This window comes from Physella acuta, unplaced genomic scaffold (genome assembly GCF_028476545.2).
Source record: "Physella acuta isolate Inbredline_101_S28 unplaced genomic scaffold, ASM2847654v3 ptg000157l, whole genome shotgun sequence".
In the NCBI taxonomy this organism is placed as follows: domain Eukaryota; kingdom Metazoa; phylum Mollusca; class Gastropoda; family Physidae; genus Physella; species Physella acuta.
Window position 1 is genome coordinate 106355 of NW_026731676.1, and position 23832 is coordinate 130186.

Here is a 23832-nt window from a genome sequence, read left to right on the forward strand (position 1 = left end):
GACAAAACACCTGAGATCAAAGACCCTATGTGGACAAAACACCTATGATCAAAGCCGGACCAGTTAATAGACCACCTGTGATCAAAGAACCTCTGCTGAGAAAACACCTGTGGTCAAACCCCCTATGGTCAAACCCCCTATGATCAAACCCCCTATGGTCAAAGCACCGCTATGGTCAAAGGCCCGCTGTGGTCAAACGCCCTATGGTCAAAGCTCCTATGGTCAAAGCTCCGCTGTGGTCAAACCCCCTATGGTCAAACACCCTATGGTCAAAGCACCTGTGGTCAAAGGTCCTAGGACCTTTATTTTTTATTTTTCTTCTTTAAATAAAATTGTGGTTATACATTTAAAACATCTAGCATATTATTTTCAACAAAAGTCCGTATAAAGGTATCCATATATCGCTGCCGATTCTGACGTGATGTCCGGCGAAAATATTTTGCGGACAGACAGAGAGAGAGAGAGAGAGAGAGAGAGAGAGAGAGAGAGAGAGAGAGGTGCGAACGTGGGGTTTTATATATTAGGATATTCGTATTATATATAAATAAATTTATTTATATATATATATATATATATATATATAGATATATATATATATAGATATAGATATAGATATAGATATAGATATAGATATAGATATAGATATAGATATAGATATAGATATAGATATAGATATAGATATAGATATAGATATAGATATAGATATAGATATAGATATAGATATAGATATAGATATAGATATAGATATAGATATAGATATAGATATAGATAGATTTAGATTTAGATTTAGATTTAGAAATAGATATAGATATAGATATATAGATATAGATATATAGATATATATAGGCCTATATATTTAGATATATATAATTCAAACTTGAAGGCCCGGTGAATCTTAGTAGTATAAAAATAAATAATGAATATATTGCAAGGTTGAAACAAAAGATTGTTTAAATATCAAATGTAATCTATTACTTCCCATACAATTTTTATTAACATCCAAGGGAGGTAACCAATCACTTGATTCCCAACAGATTTGAAAAGGGTGATATTTAATTGTAACAAACTAACACATTAATTTCATTACTTATTTTATTAGTAAGAATGGCAATTACAAATGGTATATGATGTTTTTATTACGTTCTATATTTCTTGGATAGTAGAATTATTATTTAGTTCTAGTACTAATATAAAAACAAACGGCTGAGCTGAATACATAATTTTTTAAATATGCGAACGCTCCCTTCACTACGTTCCCACTATGTTTTCAAATACGGTGATATTTGTTTTTCATTTACAAACCACAAATCGTATGCACACCTAGCTCTCTTCTTTTCCTCATTCTTTTCCAAATTTAGATCACATCTAAAAAGATTAGTAAAGTGTTTTTTTACACGCACACACACACACACACACACATATATATATATATATATATATATATATATATATATATATATATATATATATATATATATATATATATATATATATATATTTATATATTTATATATTTATATATTTATATATTTATATATTTATATATTTATATATTTATATATTTATATATTTATATATTTATATATTTATATATTTATATATTTATATATTTATATATTTATATATTTATATATTTATATATTTATATATTTATATATTTATATATTTATATATTTATATATTTATATATTTATATATTTATATATTTATATATTTATATATTTATATATTTATATATTTATATATTTATATATTTATATATTTATATATTTATATATTTATATATTTATATATTTATATATACAGCGAATTTTTATGTTGACAAATACTTGATGCTACGAAATATAGGCTATTTTTAAATATCATGTTTCATTTTATGTGTGCATTTTTAATGTTTCCAATATTCAACCATTGATGCCAGGTTTGATGAAAAATTTGTGACAGATTCCGTTGACAATTTGAACATCTGCCCTTTTAAAATGTGTTTAAACTTTTGGAAAAAACGAAAATGTAACGTCAAGTTGATTACGAGTGGGAAAAAACACATCGCTGGCTAAGGGAAGATTGTGCACGTTTTAAAATTGCCTTCTGGGTAACTTCGTGTTGAGGTCACCTTGACACTAGCAGAGTCAAGGCTGGATCGATAAGATGAAGCCAATAATTTGAAGATGTTGGGCTTTATAGAAGATTGTAGGACATTGTAGGATATTAGGACACTGTAGGACATTGTAGGATATTAGGACACAGTAGGACATTGTACGATAAAGTAGGACATTGTAAGACATTGTACAATACTCGGACACTGTAGGAAATTAATTGTAGTAGACTAGGACACTGTAGGACATTGTAGGACACTGTAGAGTATTAGGACACTGTAGGAGACTATGACATTCTTTGACAATGCAGGACACAGAAAGGAAATTAAGGGCATTGTAGGATACTACAACACGACAAGACTTTTAGGACATTGGAGGACACTGTACGACACTGGAGGACATTGTAGGACACGGTAAAACACTGGAGGACATTGTACGACACGTTAAAACACTTGAGGACTTCGTAGGACCCCGAGAAATCTAGGTGACTTTCTCCCAATCACCAGTCGACCGCTAGCATGTTACTGTCATAGCATCTCATATCCGGAGATTGCTTCATAGTAGTAGTTGAACGACTATTCATACATCTTAGGCAAATAGCTGTATTTTGTGTGAGTCAATTTTTGCATCAACTAGACGGCTCTCTGTCGTAGCAATTAAATTGTTTTCTCTATTGCTTTATCCCTCGCAGTGATTGTGTATTTAGATGTATATTTTGTATCGACATTTATATTTTAGTATTTTATTTAATTATATTTTTGTTACAATATAGTGGTCAATTCGATTTTTTTTAAAGATAGAATTAGTCAACAAATCATTGAATCCATTCACCAAATGGATCAGGTATAAAAAAAATTTAATTAAAATTAAAATCAACTATATTGATTTTAATTCATTAAGAGCATCCGTTAAAAAAAAACATTCCTCATCTTATTTCTGATCAACAATTTCATTTTTTTTTACATCTTGCAAATCAATTTATTTTATAACTTGTAATTACGTGAGCCAACGATTCACTAGTGATTTCCCCTTTCGGATTTTATGTTGCACTTACCTCCCTTGGCGCTTGTCATTTCTCTGCGAATACTTTTATTTTCCCTTTCTATCGCTACAACCCTTAGCATGAGATCAATGTTATTGCCATCTCTTCTGTAAAAAAATTATTATAAATTTATTCCTATATGCTCAAGAATGGTATCCATTATCTTTGTGTTTGATTCAGAAGATAGACAAAAGATAATGCTGCAATTTTGAAGCTCTGGGCGTCTTCAGCATTACCGTAATGCCGCTCTTCGGGTCTCAAGGTTTACCTGCTAATTAACTTCCGCTCCCGTGATCATTAGCGCTCAGAGTTTGTCCTGGAACCATCTGTCAACATCAGGTTTTGTGACATCTTCGATCTCTCACTGATGTGGGTTTGTGTAGTGGAGATATTAGACATGTGAGTCTGATAGGCTGATCTATGGTTAGTGGTAAGGGGGGGGGGGGGGGTTGGTGGTAGAGAAGGGTGGTAGGGGTAGGGAGGATTGGTGGTAGGGAGGTTTGGTGTAGGGGAGGGCTGGTTTGTGTTGTAGAGATATTAAACACGTGAGTCCGATAGGCTAATCTATGAGCTGTTGTACTAATAGGTGGTAAGGGGTTGGTGGTATGGATGAAGGGTTGGTGGGAGGGGGGTGGTGGTAGTAGGGAGGGTTGGTGGGTGGTGGTAGGTAGGGTTGGTGGTTGTGGTAGGGAGGGTTGGTGGTAGGGGGTGGTAGTAGGGATGGTTGGTGGTAGTAGGAAGGTCGGTGGGAAGGGGTGATAGTAGGGAGGGTTGGTGGTAGTGGGTGGGGGTAGGGAGGGTTGGTGATGGTGGGTGGTGGTAGGTAGGGTTAGTGGTAGTATGGAGGGTGGGTGGTAGGGAGGGTTGGTGGTAGTGAAAGATGGTGGTGGTGGTGGTACTTAGTATAATTGTTGAGGCACCATGACACTAGTGGAGCTAGTTGATATTACCTTTCTTGTTTGTTTAGAGAATCTGTTTCAAACCTGATGCTGTTTTTAGTACTGTTTTCATCACCTTGGGTATAGATTATGGTAATTTGAAGGCTTAAGGTTATGACTACGGTAAACGTAAATTATCTTCCATTTAAACTATATTATACAAGGTTTCTTACGTAGTTTTTTTTTTTTTTAAATTGCCAACATTGGATGATATCCTTTAAATGATAAAAAAAAAACATCTTGGTATCGACTTCTCTAGCCAGATTACCATAAGGTAATGGCTAATTTCCATACGTGGTAAAAGGTTTATTACTTCCATGATTTCCTTAGCCGCCTGCATCGAACGGTTGTGTATTATGGCTGGCCCTTGACAGTGTCTAGCAATAACGTATGCCGGGTTGATGGATGAGGCTAGTTTTGTCTTATCGATGTGCGTCGCTTTTTACAAAATTTGTCTAGATTTTTTTTTTCATTTTTGAAAGATTTTTTTTTTCGATAACTCGAAGCTGATTAAATTTCAATTCTTTTTTTCCCTCCATATTTATTGCCACCCCAATCCCCACCCTTCGTTATCTGTATAAAACGTTCATTTAGCCAGCTAGATCCATGGCGTTGCAAGACTGCGGTCCGATTAAGAATGTCTTACTGTTTGGTTGTGTCTACGCTTTTGAAAATGATGTGTGGGAAAGAGGGAGGGCTAAAATGAGAGTCCGCCCATGAAGCTGAAATGTATCGCCTTGCTGGTAATCGGGGTAATTAAGCCAAATTAAATAATTAACTTACAGTTTTAAAAAGCGCCTTAATTTCAAAGACGCATTTTATAAACAATACACTTTCGGGTGTGTGTGTGTGGGGGGGGGGGGGGGATGGTCTTGTTTTAGACTGAGTAACCTTATGATAAAACACAAATGTAGTTCTTTTCAAAACAAAGCATCTTACTGTAACAAATGTTCTGTAATTAAAGCACGCAATCTTACATTTTCTGTAACAATGACGTAACTCACATAATCTCTAAAAAACAGTAACCTATCTCAGCTCATCTCTAACAATGACGTAACCCACACACTATGTTCCAGTGACTTACCTCACATCATCTCCAACAATGACGTAACTCACATAATCTCTAAAAAACAGTAACCTATCTCAGCTCATCTCTAACAATGACGTAACCCACACACTATGTTCCAGTGACTTACCTCACATCATCTCCAACAATGACGTAGCTCACATAATCTCTAAAAACTGCGTATCTTTAACAATGACGTAACGCACATAATTTCTAAAAAATGACGTAGTCAAGTAAATGTCTAGCTATGCCGTAGCCAAGTAAATGTTTAGCATTGACATAGCTCACATAATCTCTAAAAATAACGTCTCTAACAATGACGTAACGCACATAATCTCTAACAAATGACGTAGTCAAGTATATGTCTAGCAAGGTCGTAGCTCACATAATCTCTAACTATGACGTAGCTCACATAATCCCTAACTATGACGTAGCTCACATAATCCCTAACTATGACGTAGCTCACATAATCCCTAACTATGACGTAGCTCACATAATCCCTAACTATGACGTAGCTCACATAATCTCTAACTATGACGTAGCTCACATAAGTAGTATATTAGGTCACTTTTGGTTAGTATTTTTGGCGCAGGTGGTGGTGGGAAGGTACAATGACATATAGCAAAATACTCGGGAGCAGGGAAGGGTGAAGGTACAATGACATATAGCAAAATACTACGCCAACTGGCGCATCGCAGGGTGAGGTGGATGCGCTGCAGGTACAACGACATATAGTAAAATACTACGCCAACTGGGGTTGGCGCAGGTGGTGGGGAAGTAGGTCACCTTTTGGTGACCTTGTGACGTAATCATTGACCTTGTGACGTAATCATTGACCTAGTTACGTAATTTTAATGCGTTTTTTAATGAGTTTTAATGAGTTTTTAAAATTTTAATTAATTTTTGACCTAGTTACGTAATTTTAATGTGTTTTTATTACGTAATTGTTTAATTTGTTTGATTTAAATTGTTTAATTACTTTGTTTATATTGTGTAATTTTTATTAACGAGTTACGTAATTTGATTATTTGTTTACTTTTTAATTATTTTTATTTTGTTTATTTTTAATTTTATTTTATTTTATAATTAGTTAAATTATTATTAACTAGTTACGTAATTTGATTTTAATTACTTTTGTTTATTTATTTATTTGATATATTTCTTTTCTTTGTTGTTTAATTTGTTGGTTTGTTTATTTGGTTGTATGTATGTTTAAAATTCTCCCCTACAACGCGAACGTATACTTTGTATACCACCCTTTAACCAACCGTGCAACATGTGTTACATATCGATCCGCAATCCTTTGTTTTTGTCAAACACTGGACAACGGGCGCGTTAATATTGATTCCACCCACGGGCCATCACAGCATGATGTCCCACCTAATTAAATTTTGTTATGCATCAGTGATTTTTCCCCGCTCGGTTGACAGGTCATGATGATTAACGACGTACATTAAGTGCCTCTCCGCGTTAAGTGTGGGAACATCTGTTACCACTTTAATTGATTTTTTCCCCGCTCGGTTACTAGAGTGGGAAGCCATCACGTAACAGCTGGTGCTGTAATTACGCTGAGTAAGGACATTGGTTGTAACTATTCGCTTATAGCGAGGGTCACCGAAAACAAAATATATATTTAAGGGTTGGAATTTTCTTTCAACCACCGTTAAATCAGGTTTTGAGACGAAACGAAGTCTCCGTAGGTTCGTGTTTTTTAACGGGCGACAGGGCGACTTGGTGCGTTGGTACGTGAGGTATGCGGGGTAGACATGTTTTTTACAAGTCTGGAAAAGTAATTAAGTTTTTTATGACCGTTCCGATTTTCTTTTGATCTGACCACCATTTGACCACCCTGAGCCAGATAAATTTAACAAATGTTCAATACATAGTCGCTTATAGTAACATGGGTGAGGGGTGTAAGCAGGTGGGTGACGGTGTGAACAGGTGGGTGAAGGGGGAAATATTAACAAATGTTCAATACATACTCGCTTATAGTAACATGGGTGAGGGGTGTAAGCAGACGGGTGACTGTGTGAACAGGTGGGTGAAGGGTGAAAGGTGGGTGAAGGTGGAGAAGGTGGGTGAAGGGGGAACACGAGTAGGAGTAAAGGATATATAGTAAAAGACTCTACCACCTGAGTGAGGTGGGTGAGGAGGCGGATTTTAATTTTAATTTTTTATTTTATTTTTTCATCATCTGTTAACTTTAAGGTTCTATAACTCTATATATTTAAATACATTTTTTGATTCAAACAAGTTTACTTTTCCTAATGTAAGTACAGGTAAAGAGGGATTTCCTATAGATCTGTAATGAAGTAGGCCTTGTTGACTATGACTGGTTGTCCAGGTGTTGACATGATACACTTTTTTGAGATACACGTACACACACACACACACACACACACACACGCGCGCGCGAAATTCATACTAGGTCGGTAAAGGCGGAGAGAACTTATAGGTATACATTATCATGGCGACAACAAAAGCGACCCTTATTTTATTTACATGAAAGCGTGTTTTCCAAAAAGTGTCACCAGGCCGTTGCCATTTTCGCAGCGGGGTTTATTTTAAGTGCACCTTGTGCACGTTTGTTTACATTTTAAAAGACGTGTCGCGTGTCTTCCCCACATGTCTTCCCTACTAGAGAAACGAGAGGAAAGACAACTGTTCTAAAATTAGAACAGACTTGTTTACAGCCACGAGTATCGTCCCTTGTGAAAAAAATTGCGCGTCAGAATCCTTAACAAAACAGTCAATTTCTTTAACAAGTTAAAAATAATTTAGGAAGACAAGGGTTAACAACATTAGACGCCACCATTTTTGTTTCATGTGACGACAAGACACAATACACTTTTGTAGTTTATGTCTCAAGTAGAGGGGTGGGATATTTTTTTCTTTGTAAGAGTCTTGTAAACAATGGGTAGAGGAGGCGATTACTAAGTAAGAGGGGAGAGAACGTGACTTGCATCGCGATATTTGAAAACATGGCGATGTTTAACCTCAAGCAGATTACCTTCCCATGTTCGCTTTAGTATTACAGTTTTCATCAAACTTCTTTTTGACTTGAACTTCTTTAATTTTTAAGAAAGTTTACTTATACATAAGACATTACGTCTAATTACAATTTTTTATTTTTACCACTCAATGTATTTTCTTTTTCTATATCTTACATTGTCATCTTAATTTTTGATCACCTTAGTAAAAATTTGCTTAAGATTATAAACTTCAAGTTTTAAAAAACAACAACGTTATAGTACGTCGTGTCAAATGACACACCGTTTAAAATGTCTACATTTAAAGTTCACCAATATAATGACGTAAAAACTAAATATGATATGACGTTAGCATACATATCATACAATCTAATCACTCTAAAGTACAAATCAATAATTTTTATTGATTAAGGGGCTGGGTGAGTTATTTTTATTCGGGTGCCCAGGGAAGGTTTAGAGTTGGCTAGGGGCACCGTTCATACTAGAGTCTGTGACGTTTTCACCGAGGCAGGGTTCGAAGCTAGACCATACATGTTTTGGAATTGTTAGGGGTCGAGCCTATAGTAGGGTCGGGGGAGTTTTGTTAACACAGAGGGATGTTTCGAAGTTGGTACATCCATGTTTTAGAATTGATAGGTAGAGAGTTTATTCGAGAGTCGTGGGAGTTTTCACCGAGGTTGGTTTTGAACTCGGACCATGGATGTTTAGGAGTTGGATGCGGCAGTGTTTACACTAGGGACGGAGGTGTGTTGGTTACACCGAGGGTGGTTTCGAAGGTCGTACATGCATCCTTGGAATTGTTAGGGGCCGTCTTCATACTAGGGTCGGTGAAGTTTTCACCGAGGTTGGTTTTGAACTCGGAACATGTGTGTTTTGGAATTGTTGGCAGCCGAGTTCATTCTAGGGTCGTGGGAGTTTTGTTAACAACGAAGCAGGTTGCAAAGCTGGTACATGCATGTTTAGGAATTGTTGGTAGCCGAGTTCATACTAGTGTCGGTGAAGGTTGGTTTTGAACTCGGACCATGCATGTTTTGGAATCGGTAGGTGTAGAGTCCATACTAGGGTCGGTGAAGTTTTCACCGAGGCAGGTTACAGAGTTGGGACATGCATGTTAAGGAATTGTTGGTAGCCGAGTTCATACTAGGGTCGGGGGAGTTTTGTTAACACCGAGGCAGGTTGCAAAGTTGGTACATGCATGTTTAGGAATTGTTGGTAGCCGAGTTCATACTAGTGTCGGTGAAGGTTGGTTTTGAACTCGGAACATGCATGTTTTGGAATCGGTAGGTGTAGAGTCCATACTAGGGTCGGTGAAGTTTTCATCGAGGCAGGTTACAAAGTTGGGACATGCATGTTTAGGAATTGTTGGCAGTCGAGTTCATACTAGGGTCGGGGAGTTTTGTTAACACTGAGGCAGGTTGCAAAGTTGGTACATGCATGTTTGGGAATTGTTGGTAGCCGAGTTCATACTAGTGTCGGTGACGGTTGGTTTTGAACTCGGAACATGCATGTTTTGGAATCGGTAGGTGTAGAGTCCATACTAGGGTCGGTGAAGTTTTCATCGAGGCAGGTTACAAAGTTGGGACATACATGTTTAGGAATTGTTGGCAGTCGAGTTCATACTAGGGTCGGGGAGTTTTGTTAACACTGAGGCAGGTTGCAAAGTTGGTACATGCATGTTTGGGAATTGTTGGTAGCCGAGTTCATACTAGTGTCGGCGAAGGTTGGTTTTGAACTCGGAACATGTATGTTTAGGAATTGTTGGTAGTCGAGTTCATAGTAGTTTCGGTGAAGGTTGGTTTTGAACTCGGAACATGCGTGTTTTGGAATCGGTAGGTGTAGAGTCCATACTAGGATGGTTTCAAAGTTAGTACATGCATGTTTTGGAAGTGTTAGGGGCCGAGTCTATACTACGGTGGGATGGTTTTTGTTTTCACCGAGGCCGGTTTCAAAGTTGTTACAGGCATGTTTTGGAATCGATTGGTGTAGAGTTTAAACTAGCGTCGGGGGAGTTTGGGTTTCACCGAGGCGTGTTTCAAAGTTGGTACAGGGATGTTTTTGAAGTGACGAGGGAAGAGTTTAAACTAGCGTCGGGGGAGTTTGGGTTTCACCGAGACGTGTTTCAAATCCATGTTTCGGAGTTGGTTGGGTTAGAGTTTACACTAGAGTGGGACGGTCTTTGTTTTCAACAAGCCCTGTTTCAAAGTTGGTGCATGGGTGTTTGGTACAGGACTGTTTTGGAATCGGTGAGGCAAAGTTAAACTAGGGTCAGGGGAGTTTTCAACGAGGCTGGTTTCGAAATTGGGCCATGGATGTTTCAGAGTTGAATGGGAACGTTGTCACTTGTGACAGTAAACGAAGGGGGATAAATATTTGTCTGTTACTTTGTCTGTCCAAGTAATAGTGTGGGTAGAGGTACGGTCTGTTTATCTAGCGGGTGTTTAGGGACGGGGGCGAGGGCGGCGGACAAAGTTGTCGATGTAGGTAGGGTGCAAGAGATATGTAAGATTGTCATACAGCCTTTGTCTCTTAAATGGAATAGAATGGGTAGTGGTACGGTTAGTATTGAGGTTAGGGATGGGAGAAGGGGAAAGGGGTTGCGGACAAAGGGAAGGGGAAGGGTTAATAGTGATAAAAATAACTCACCCAGCCCCTTAATCAATAAAAATTATTGATTTGTACTTTAGAGTGATTAGATTGTATGATATGTATGCTAACGTCATATCATATTTAGTTTTTACGTCATTATATTGGTGAACTTTAAATGTAGACATTTTAAACGGTGTGTCATTTGACACGACGTACTATAACGTTGTTGTTTTTTAAAACTTGAAGTTTATAATCTTAAGCAAATTTTTACTAAGGTGATCAAAAATTAAGATGACAATGTAAGATATAGAAAAAGAAAATACATTGAGTGGTAAAAATAAAAAATTGTAATTAGACGTAATGTCTTATGTATAAGTAAACTTTCTTAAAAATTAAAGAAGTTCAAGTCAAAAAGAAGTTTGATGAAAACTGTAATACTAAAGCGAACATGAGAAGGTAATCTGCTTGAGGTTAAACATCGCCATGTTTTCAAATATCGCGATGCAAGTCACGTTCTCTCCCCTCTTACTTAGTAATCGCCTCCTCTACCCATTGTTTACAAAACTCTTACAAAGAAAAAAATATCCCACCCCTCTACTTGAGACATAAACTACAAAAGTGTATTGTGTCTTGTCGTCACATGAAACAAAAATGGTGGCGTCTAATGTTGTTAACCCTTGTCTTCCTAAATTATTTTTAACTTGTTAAAGAAATTGACTGTTTTGTTAAGGATTCTGACGCGCAATTTTTTTCACAAGGGACGATACTCGTGGCTGTAAACAAGTCTGTTCTAATTTTAGAACAGTTGTCTTTCCTCTCGTTTCTCTAGTAGGGAAGACATGTGGGGAAGACACGCGACACGTCTTTTAAAATGTAAACAAACGTGCACAAGGTGCACTTAAAATAAACCCCGCTGCGAAAATGGCAACGGCCTGGTGACACTTTTTGGAAAACACGCTTTCATGTAAATAAAATAAGGGTCGCTTTTGTTGTCGCCATGATAATGTATACCTATAAGTTCTCTCCGCCTTTACCGACCTAGTATGAATTTCGCGCGCGCGTGTGTGTGTGTGTGTGTGTGTGTGTACGTGTATCTCAAAAAAGTGTATCATGTCAACACCTGGACAACCAGTCATAGTCAACAAGGCCTACTTCATTACAGATCTATAGGAAATCCCTCTTTACCTGTACTTACATTAGGTAAAGGAAACTTGTTTGAATCAAAAAATGTATTTAAATATATAGAGTTATAGAACCTTAAAGTTAACAGATGATGAAAAAATAAAATAAAAAATTAAAATGAAAATCCGCCTCCTCACCCACCTCACTCAGGTGGTAGAGTCTTTTACTATATATCCTTTACTCCTACTCGTGTTCCCCCTTCACCCACCTTCTCCACCTTCACCCACCTTTCACCCTTCACCCACCTGTTCACACCGTCACCCGTCTGCTTACACCCCTCACCCATGTTACTATAAGCGAGTATGTATTGAACATTTGTTAATATTTCCCCCTTCACCCACCTGTTCACACCTTCACCCACCTGCTTACACCCCTCACCCATGTTACTATAAGCGACTATGTATTGAACATTTGTTAAATTTATCTGGCTCAGGGTGGTCAAATGGTGGTCAGATCAAAAGAAAATCGGAACGGTCATAAAAAACTTAATTACTTTTCCAGACTTGTAAAAAACATGTCTACCCCGCATACCTCACGTACCAACGCACCAAGTCGCCCTGTCGCCCGTTAAAAAACACGAACCTACGGAGACTTCGTTTCGTCTCAAAACCTGATTTAACGGTGGTTAAAAGAAAATTCCAACCCTTAAATATATATTTTGTTTTCGGTGACCCTCGCTATAAGCGAATAGTTACAACCAATGTCCTTACTCAGCGTAATTACAGCACCAGCTGTTACGTGATGGCTTCCCACTCTAGTAACCGAGCGGGGAAAAAATCAATTAAAGTGGTAACAGATGTTCCCACACTTAACGCGGAGAGGCACTTAATGTACGTCGTTAATCATCATGACCTGTCAACCGAGCGGGGAAAAATCACTGATGCATAACAAAATTTAATTAGGTGGGACATCATGCTGTGATGGCCCGTGGGTGGAATCAATATTAACGCGCCCGTTGTCCAGTGTTTGACAAAAACAAAGGATTGCGGATCGATATGTAACACATGTTGCACGGTTGGTTAAAGGGTGGTATACAAAGTATACGTTCGCGTTGTAGGGGAGAATTTTAAACATACATACAACCAAATAAACAAACCAACAAATTAAACAACAAAGAAAAGAAATATATCAAATAAATAAATAAACAAAAGTAATTAAAATCAAATTACGTAACTAGTTAATAATAATTTAACTAATTATAAAATAAAATTAAATTAAAAATAAACAAAATAAAAATAATTAAAAAGTAAACAAATAATCAAATTACGTAACTCGTTAATAAAAATTACACAATATAAACAAAGTAATTAAACAATTTAAATCAAACAAATTAAACAATTACGTAATAAAAACACATTAAAATTACGTAACTAGGTCAAAAATTAATTAAAATTTTAAAAACTCATTAAAACTCATTAAAAAACGCATTAAAATTACGTAACTAGGTCAATGATTACGTCACAAGGTCAATGATTACGTCACAAGGTCACCAAAAGGTGACCTACTTCCCCACCACCTGCGCCAACCCCAGTTGGCGTAGTATTTTACTATATGTCGTTGTACCTGCAGCGCATCCACCTCACCCTGCGATGCGCCAGTTGGCGTAGTATTTTGCTATATGTCATTGTACCTTCACCCTTCCCTGCTCCCGAGTATTTTGCTATATGTCATTGTACCTTCCCACCACCACCTGCGCCAAAAATACTAACCAAAAGTGACCTAATATACTACTCACATAATCCCTAACTATGACGTAGCTCACATAATCCCTAACTATGACGTAGCTCACATAATCTCTAACTATGACGTAGCTCACATAATCCCTAACTATGACGTAGCTCACATAATCCCTAACTATGACGTAGCTCACATAATCTCTAACTATGACGTAGCTCACATAATCCCTAACTATGACGTAGCTCACAGAATCCCTAACTATGACGTAGCTCACATAATCTCTAACTATGACGTAGCTCACATAATCTCTAACACCAGCACTGTATACTTTCAGGCTCCAAAACAATGACCTTCCGAGGGTATGAATGGGTGGCTTATCAGCGCTTCGAGGAGAAGAGGTTCACCAAGAACACTCGGATTTCACTGGAGTTCAAGGTACGTTGTTTTCATTCATCTCTTGTCCGTTTGGTTCTGGTGCTGTCTGAAAATTCGTGCGATTGTTCATCTCTATTTTGTCAAACAAAAATCAATGGAAACATTAAATTTTGCTGTTTTTTTTTTTTTTAAATTACATGTTTATAGCATTAACACTGTTGTGTTAGTACGTTCTTGAATTATATTTTAATTGCAATATTTAGTTTTGCACTATGGTTTCCTACTGGCTTGCCATCGTACACAAAAAATCACGTATGAAACAAATACTAATATGCTATTGAATTATTAAACTGTGTCTAATTTTTCTTTTCTTTCTTATCGTGTTGTTCTGAAATAAAACTAGAAAATATTTTTTAATGAATTTTTCCCTTGATAAAATGCCAGGATCGTATTCCGCTAATTGGTTTGTGTATTAAAACCTCCCGTCTCGTAAAATACTTTCAACGTTGGACCTACAATGGCGTTTCCTTCTGTGAAGTCCGCCCCCTCCCCCCACCACTATTACTAGCTTTACATAGCTTCACAAATAAAAATCGATTTCCCCCACTGAGAAGATAAAAATAAAACCGTTGAATAATGTATAAGACTCTAACTATTTTCCCTGAAATGAAATTGAAGACGGTCTTATGTTAAAACTTGATATGCTGGATAATTGGGGTGACTGATGTACGACCGTTAGATCCGATTTCCTGCTTTAAGTCTAGTTTTGTCGATAGTTTGTGGGCGGTAGAGTGATGGTCCTTTTGTACAACACTCAACTGACGGGTTGTCAATACAGTTATACGTGGATGATGTGTCTACATGAGATCCAATAGATACCACACAAATTGTGGGGTGGGGGAAGGGAAATGTCGCAGATGGGTGGAGAGGCGAGGGATTATGATATAAAAAGAAAATGTAAAGTCATAATGTGTATGGGAAGAGCAAAAATTGTTGCGGTGCTGAGACGAGTGAAAGGGCGCCTATGTAGGGTTAGTGTGGAGCCCACTTGTATGAAGAAGCAGCAGAAAGATTTCCACACCCTGGTTTAAAAAAATGTTTAGATCAGTCTCTAGTCTTGACTTCTGGAAAAATGATTTACACGAGCAACGACCAGCTGCTATCACAATGTCCAGTTGTGACCACAATGTCCAGTTGTGACTACAATGTCCAGTTGTGACCACAATGTCCAGTTGTGACTACAAGGTCCAGATGTAATCACTAGGTCCAGATATGACCATAAGGTCCAGCTGCTATCACAATGTCCAGTTGTGACTACAAGGTCCAGATGTAATCACTAGGTCCAGATATGACCATAAGGTCCAGCTGCTATCACAATGTCCAGTTGTGACTACAAGGTCCAGATGTAATCACTAGGTCCAGATATGACCATAAGGGCCAGATGTGACCACAAGGTCCAGTTGTAATCACTAGGTCCAGATATGACCATAAGGGCCAGATGTGACCACAAGGTCCAGTTGTAATCACTAGGTCCAGATGTAATCACTAGGTCCAGATATGACCATAAGGTCCAGCTGCTATCACAATGTCCAGTTGTGACCACAATGTCCAGTTGTGACTACAAGGTCCAGATGTAATCACTAGGTCCAGATATGACCATAAGGGCCAGATGTGACCACAAGGTCCAGTTGTAATCACTAGGTCCAGATATGACCATAAGGGCCAGATGTGACCACAAGGTCCAGTTGTAATCACTAGGTCCAGTTGTAATCACTAGGTCCAGATGTAATCACTAGGTCCAGATATGACCATAAGGTCCAGCTGCTACAATGTCCATGTGACCACAAGGTCCAGTTGTAATCACTAGGTCCAGATATGACCATAAGGGCCAGATGTGACCACAAGGTCCAGTTGTAATCACTAGGTCCAGATATGACCATAAGGGCCAGAGGTGACCACAAGGTCCAGTTGTAATCACTAGGTCCAGATATGACCATAAGGTCCAGCTCTAACCACGACGACCTGATGAAGAACAACTCCATTGGAGAAATGCTGATGTATTGACTGCACTCTCAATTCGTCATCCAACATAACATGAGGACTTACCTTAAATATTTGAGGCTAGAGGTAATAAAATCCCCATTGATTGTAAGCCCAAAAGAGAACATCAGATGATGTATCAGGACAAGAGAGGGGGTCTGATCTGGACTGATCAGCGCTGATATGCCCATAAAACCCATGTGTACATGGGTCAACAACCTAACCAAAGTGTCAGCAACAACTGCACCAAATTTAATGTTCAAAGTACTCGAGTTTCTTATTTTCTTTAACAGTCAAGGCCGTTGTTTAAAACTGATATCTTAGTTTCTATGACGGTTAAGGCCCTAGTTTAAAACTGATATCTTAGTTTCAATGATAGTTAAGGCCCTTGTTTAAAACTGATATCTTAGTTTCAATGACAGTTAAGGCCCTTGTTTAAAACTGATATCTGCTTTTCTATAACAGTCAAAACCGTTGTTAGAGTTTGATTTCTCTTCTGAGTTTCTATAACAGTCAAGGCCAACGATGGAAATCAATACGTCCTTTTATGAGTTGCTATGACACTCAAAGCCCTCTTTTAAAAAAACCGATACCTTTCATGCGTTTTTCTATAGCCTTGGGCGGCTCATTATCTCGACTATCATTAAGACTGCGGTAGATCTAAGTGGTCAGTGAACGTCCTTCGGAACCAGTGGTATAGTTTTCTGACACACTGCGGCAATTTTTCGTAATGGTTTTTGTTTTTCATTAATGAAAAATTAATGAAACATAAATCTTACAAATATGCCGCCATTGGAGCTAAATATAGACAAAGGTTAACTTGTTTTCTTTCTCTTCTACATAGTCTCCACGTTTGATTCTTTTCCATTTGTTTACTTGCTGAAGAGAAAAATCAATAACGAGTTCTCAACTATGAAAGTAGAGAAGAAAAAACACAAAGCTAAGCGAAATAGGAGTGGGATAATAAACAGCTGATGAAATATTTAATGTGACACATTCCATAGCGAGGCTGCCGTTGCCAATGGTAACATCAAAGCTCGCATTAAAGGCTTAAAATAATGGGACATAGCGTTGGCTATAAAATATGGAAAACTAATTAATATCATGAAACGGAATTTATATATATATATATATATATATATATATATATATATATATATATATATATATATATATATATATATATATATATATATATATAGAATGTGTGTATATGTATATATATATTTATGTATGTATTTATATATTTATGTATGTATGTAAATGTATGTGTAAGTAGATATATCTATATATAGATAGATGTATATAGAATAATATAGATGTATATATATACGTATGTATCTATATATATTTATATGTGTGTGTATATATATATATGTATATATATATATATATATATATATATATATATATATATATATATATATATATATATATATATATATATGTATGTATGTATATATATATATGTATATGTATATATATATGTGTATATATATAATATATTTATTTATTCATAATAATACTTACATTAACTTTAAAATTAACTTTGTTGTTTGCGAATCACATACAAATTCAGTAAGTGATTGCTCTGTACCTTATGTCCACTATTTAACTCCCCTGACAAATACCGAAATTATATTTTTCCTCTGTTTTCCCACCACGATGCTAAACAGTTCGGGTAATTCCGATTTCATAGATTGCGGTGCACCGTTTCATTTCGGTGGTCGCCGGGAAAACCCGAAACGTGTCTGCAACAAATTGGTATCCGAATGACTCACCGCTATTTGGCAAACAACGCTATTTGTCCTTGTATTCCTGTGTCCACATGGGCAATCTGTTCGTTTATTTATTGCAATCATAAAACGCGAATAACAAAATACCCCAGATCACGTTTGGGTGCTGATAATAGTAATACGGACAGGATAATTACATTAGGGTTGATTGTGTTTATTAGCTATTAATGGGAAAACAACAGTAAATTTGTATGCCATGGTTAAGCAGGAGTGCGAAAAATATAATGAATTAGTTTCAAAATATTTGTATAGTCAAGTCGACAAGAGGCTGATGTATTCCATTTTAATGTCATTACGGTAATGCAGTGGTAACACACCAAAAAAAAAAACGTTTCTCGAGAGGATTGTACCTGTTTTTTTTTTTTAAACCTGGCATTCGCCTTAACCTTATTTCTAATCCTAAATGTATCGATACTGTTTACTGTAAACAATTGCCGACTAGGGTAGATGGAAGTATTTTTATGAAATAGAAGGAATAGCTCAGCTAGGTAAACAATATGAATGAAATAGAAGAAATATCTCAGAAAAACACCATGAAATAGAAGAAATATCTCAGAAAAACTAAGCACGAAATAGAAGAAATAACTTTTATAAAAACTAAGCATGAATTGAAGTAATAATTCTGCATGTTGAAAACTAAGCATAAGCCTACATAGCGAGAAATACCTTAGAAAAACATGCATAAATAAAAGAAATAGCTCAGCAAGTTAAAAACTATATATAAATAGATTCAAGAAGAAATAAGTTTTGTAACAGCTAACAATGAGCCCATGAAACAGCTCAACTATGGTAAAAACCAACTACAAACATTTAGATAAGATGTTGACGTTTTAGCCTTAGGCTTGTTATACAACAAAAGTCCATCAATAATTGATTCACATCGAACGTCATCAGCCTTTTCCATGTATCCTGTGTGTGGATGCTAATAATTATTGAAATAGCCTCCAACCATCCAGCAGAATGCACAAGATTTACGATGTCAACAAGTGTTTTATTTCTGTAGCTTGCGTCTGTTGAGTGCCGAGATATAACGACTTGTATCCAACGTGGTTTTTTTTTTTTTTTGTATAAGATTAAAATTTGCCACATAACATGGCTGTTTGTATGCCATAGAACATAAATTTATAGAACCTTAGCATATAAAAACCTTATTCAACTAACGTTTTATTTTTAAATATCCATATAATAACTTACGTATCGTTTTTTTACTTTCTCGTATATACGAAGTATAGAGAAAGTATTGTAATCGTGCAAAAAAAAAAATCGAGATTTTTACAGATCTCGACGTTTTACACCTCACTGATACGGAAAAACATAATTTTGCAATCTTGTCCGTATGTCTGTGTGTGTGTGTGTCTGTGTGTGTGTCTGTGTGTGTGTCCGTGTGTAAACACGATAACTTGAGTACAGTTACAGCTAGGTTGATGAAATTTCACATATAAGTATTATATCAAAATCGTAGATCCGTATCAACTTTTGAGCGATTTTCGATAACCGGAAGTGGTACTTTTCCTACTTTGAATTTTTCAAAAGCCTATAACTTGAGTACTATTTCAGATAGATAAATGAAATTTCACATGTAAGTAAAAGATCTAATTTTCTACCTTCTGTTAAATTTTGAGTAATTTCCGTTGACTGGAAGTAGTAATTTACGCTACTTCCGATTTCTCAAAAAACGCATGTAAATTTTAAAAGTACTAATAATATTGCGCACTATTATGCGCTTTTTTATTGGGCGTTCACTTGGTGTGCAATTAATTTGTCTACGAGATTTTATTCTATTTTTAAAACTTTAAGTATTTAAAATGGATTAAAAATCATGTCTATAGCCCGAGTTCCCATCCCCTGTTATTTTATATAAGAATATTCGAGAAAGTTTAGGGGAGATCACTCCCGGTTTATTTAAACAAGTGGTTAAATATTTCAATAAAATGCATGTTTTAACTTTTTTTTTTTTTTTGAAAATTACAATTTTCCGCAAAATAATGTAACGTAAGAGCTTGTATGACCTTTAAGCAGATCTGGTATTGGTAAACAAAACCACTGGGCTATACGTTTGATATATACATACGGCATAAATGAAAAGCGTTCATATTTAATAGAGTATCGCATGATTATGAATATTTTTTGTTTGCCGGTTGCCGGCTGAAGTCGCAATAAAGGATTCCAGAATCCCACATCCCCCTCCACCCAAATCACCCCCTCCCTCCACCAGAATCCTCCCCTCTCCCCGGGAATCACCCCTCCCCCTTTTCCACCAGAATCCCCCCCCCCCCAGAATCCCCCCTCCCCCAGAATCCCCCCTCCCTCCAGAACCACCCCTGCACCTGCTACGGTTTCCTTGAGCTGACTGTTTGCACGGCGGAAGTGAACATCGAACGATGCCGGAAATGTACGGTTTCCGGAGTGTCCCTGAAGGAAATTTTTCTACTCTAGAATAGAGTTTGGTTGACAAACGGCTGCCGAGCGGTGAGGTTTAATGCTCAAGTTTTAAAGGGCGACACGATGGTTTTTTTTTTTTAAGCTTTTATGTTTTCTCTCTTGCGCATGTTTGTTTGAACATTAGAAAATTGACGTTTAAGGAAAAAAAATTAAAACTTCTTTTGCAAATAATTGTTTTATTTGAAAACCCAAATGTTTTTATTCATATAATATTCCTGGCGATGGTAATTCTTAGGAGAAAATACGTTTTTGAGTCGTTTTTCTGTTATCGGAAGCATTTTTTTAAAAATTATTTTAATTAAGTATAGAGCTTAAACTTGATTAGGTTTTATTTATTTTTTATTATTATAATTTTTTTGTTACATTTATTTTTATTCATCATACACGAAAGCAACAAAGATTTTTCAAAGTAAAGTAACAAAATAATTTTTTTTAATGAAGATAGCAAACAGTCGACTATATGTTTGGACCTCTATTATTGGGAAACATTGTATGTATGTTTATATATCAAGAGCAGAATAAAATATACCAGAAAAACTATTGACCAGTTAGACTACAAGAGATTTAATGAAAGGAAAAGAATAAAACAAAATAGTCTATCTGCGGACATCGAAATTAGCTTTTGTTTTAGCGAAATCTTAAATTCATAAAAAAAGTAAAAATTGCCTTTTCGAATCTGGCTGTCCATGGGGCAAGTGAAGTAGAGTTCACCTGTTTCTGTGACCTCGGCATATGAAGGGAACTTTATGTATCGTTTTGATAAACGTTTTCATGTTTGTTTTTATATTTTGAAATAATGTATCTCACAAGCTCTGTATTGATCTCAGCTTTGAACTTAGCCGTCATTTCTTTATATTCACACTTTTTATTGGTATCTCGCTCTGAAATGCTGCTGTGTGATCTCCGGTAGATTCACACACAAACTGCTAGAAATTACGTAAAATGGACATTGTTTTTTATCTTACCTTAGTAAACAAACACAACGCAAAAACTTTACCAAAGGAGACTGGTAACGTGGGACATAGCTCAGGGAAAAAAAGAACATTTATTAAGCTTCTCATTTTAAACTTAGGGCAGAGTTTGCTGATAATCTTGAGGATCACGTCGGATTATCGAACTTGAAATTGTCGAGCTCGAGCATGATCCGGGGATGATTATTTTTATTTGCTTTCGATCGGTGAACAAGGTTCTGATATAAAAATCGTATCCGCAATCGGGAAAAAAAATTGTTTAAAAATTGTAATTTTTAAGTTACAACTATAAGAATGTGTTGTTGTTTTTTCTAACTAATATTACTCATCACCAGCAGATGACAAAACATTGACTCTCCTTCTATTTATAGCATTAATTACCAACTACAGGCCTTTTTTTTCAGATAAGTGTACGATCTTCAAATGCAAAACGTCATAAGATTGTCACATTTAATTTGAAAGCAGCCATTAAATAACTTATTTAAGTATCGAGAATAAACCAGCATAAAACCACGCAGGCTAGGGTGTATCTCCTTCTTGTCTGTCTGTCAAAATATTTTTAAATGTTGATTTTGGACATATGTATGATCAGGTGACCGGAATCATGCGCAACGCAAAACTGCTCAATGGCATTTTTGTTTTCTTAAATCGATCATTTATACTTGAAGACGTAAACAAAGAATGACCGCATGTACATTGTAGCATAATTAACATTTTTACACGAAATATGACAAAATTAAAGTATATTATTATAATTAGTTTGTATATACGCATTTTTCTTTTTGCGCAGTTTTCTTTTTGCGCAGTTTTCCATTTGCGCATCTTTCTGTGAACCGTATGGTTAAATTATTTATACCATTATGTAACCTACTGGTATATCAGATGTTAACACGTATTGTTTTTTGTCTCCCATCAGACGGGGCGAGGAGCAGGCGTGTTGCTGTACGCAGTGGGCGCCAGTCCCTACCACAACCACATCACCATCTCCATCTACAACGGCGCTATCCACGCCTCCATCTCCTTCGAAAAAGACGATCTGACATTCTCTGAAGGGATTGGTCTGGACGACAAAGGGTGAGTGTCTAGCTGTCTCTGTCACTCGCCTCCACTCTGTACTGTAGTGTTTAGATGTGTCGTATCACTAGTTGCAGTAAGAAAACGGTTAGGTTGATTTATATATACATACATTCATGGCTACAGGACATTACCCCCCTGGAAATTACCCCCCCCCCCCCCGGACATTTCCCCCCTAAAACTTTACACAAAACCAAAACCAAAGCTAGACATTGGTTTAAACTTAACCCTAACCCTAGCTCTAACCCTCTCTAACTCTAGCCCTAACCCTAGCTCTAACCCTCTCTAACTCTAGCCCTAACCCTATCACTAGCCCTAACCCTGACCCTGACTCTGACCCTAACCCTAACCCTAACCCTAGCCCTAGCCCTAGCCCTAACTCTAACCCAAACCCTAAACCTAACCCTAAACCTAGCCCTAAACCTAACCCTAACCCTAGCCCCTAAACCTAGCTATAACCCTATCCCTAGCCCTAGCCCTAACTCTAACCCTGTCCGGAGGGGGGGGGATAATGTCATACTGGGCGGGGGGTAATTGACTGGGGGGGGTAATTGACAGGGGGGTAATTACTCTGGGGGGTAATGTCGGGGGGGGAAATGTCCGGGGGGTAATTGACAGGGGGGAAATGCCCTGTTCCCACATACATACATACATATATATATATATATATATATATATATATATATATATATATATATATATATATATATATATATATATATATATATATATATATATATATATATATATATATATATATATATATATATATATATATATATATATATATATATATATATATATATATATATATATATATATAGGAACAGGACATTACCCCCCCGTCAATTACCCCCTGTCAATTCCCCCCCCCGCCCAGTAGGACACCCCCCCCCCCCATAACAGAGTTATGGCTAGGGTTAGGGTTAGGCTTTAAACCAATGTCTAGCATTGGTTTTGGTTTTGTGTTAAGTTTTAGATTTATATTAGATATAATTATGTGTATGCATATAATAAACTAGCTGCATCCCGTGCTCCGCCACGGTAAATCTTTTTAAATGTACAACTTTGGAACAGAACAAAACGAACAAAAACACAACCACAACACAACCACAACACAACCACAACACAACCACAACACCACAACCACAACGCAACCACAACACAACCACAACACAACACAACCACAACACAACCACAACACAACCACAACACAACCACAACACAACCACAAAACAACCTCAACACAACCACAAAACAACTACAAAACAACCACAGCCACAACATTAGAATCACCACCAAACAACACGCTTTTTTAGGCGTCCGCGCCCAAAGAGAGCCTTTATTTAAGTCACAAAAATAGATTCTACTCCATAACTTACAATAAAACAATGCAATGCAAATAAATGTACGGCAAGTGGTGTTTACTTTTATGGTTCTAAGAAAACACATTGGCAATGTAATTAGAATCACCACCGAAAAACACGCTTTTCCCAGGCGTCCGCGCCCGTAGAGAGCCTTTTCAGCATTCTCTATACTATAATCCTAAAATTTCAC

The 23832-nt window shown here is 36.7% G+C and overlaps 1 protein-coding gene across 1 annotated transcript in view; it reads left to right on the forward strand.

Annotated features, from left to right (window-relative positions):
* The window catches only part of LOC131935766 (axotactin-like), a 110968-nt gene that overhangs the window by 64875 nt on the left and 22261 nt on the right, over positions 1–23832 (forward strand). Inside the window, exons 7-8 of the mRNA XM_059292411.1 lie at positions 13912–14012; positions 22118–22275. Coding sequence (XP_059148394.1) covers positions 13912–14012; positions 22118–22275 — 259 coding nt within the window. The remainder of the gene's footprint in view (positions 1–13911; positions 14013–22117; positions 22276–23832) is intronic.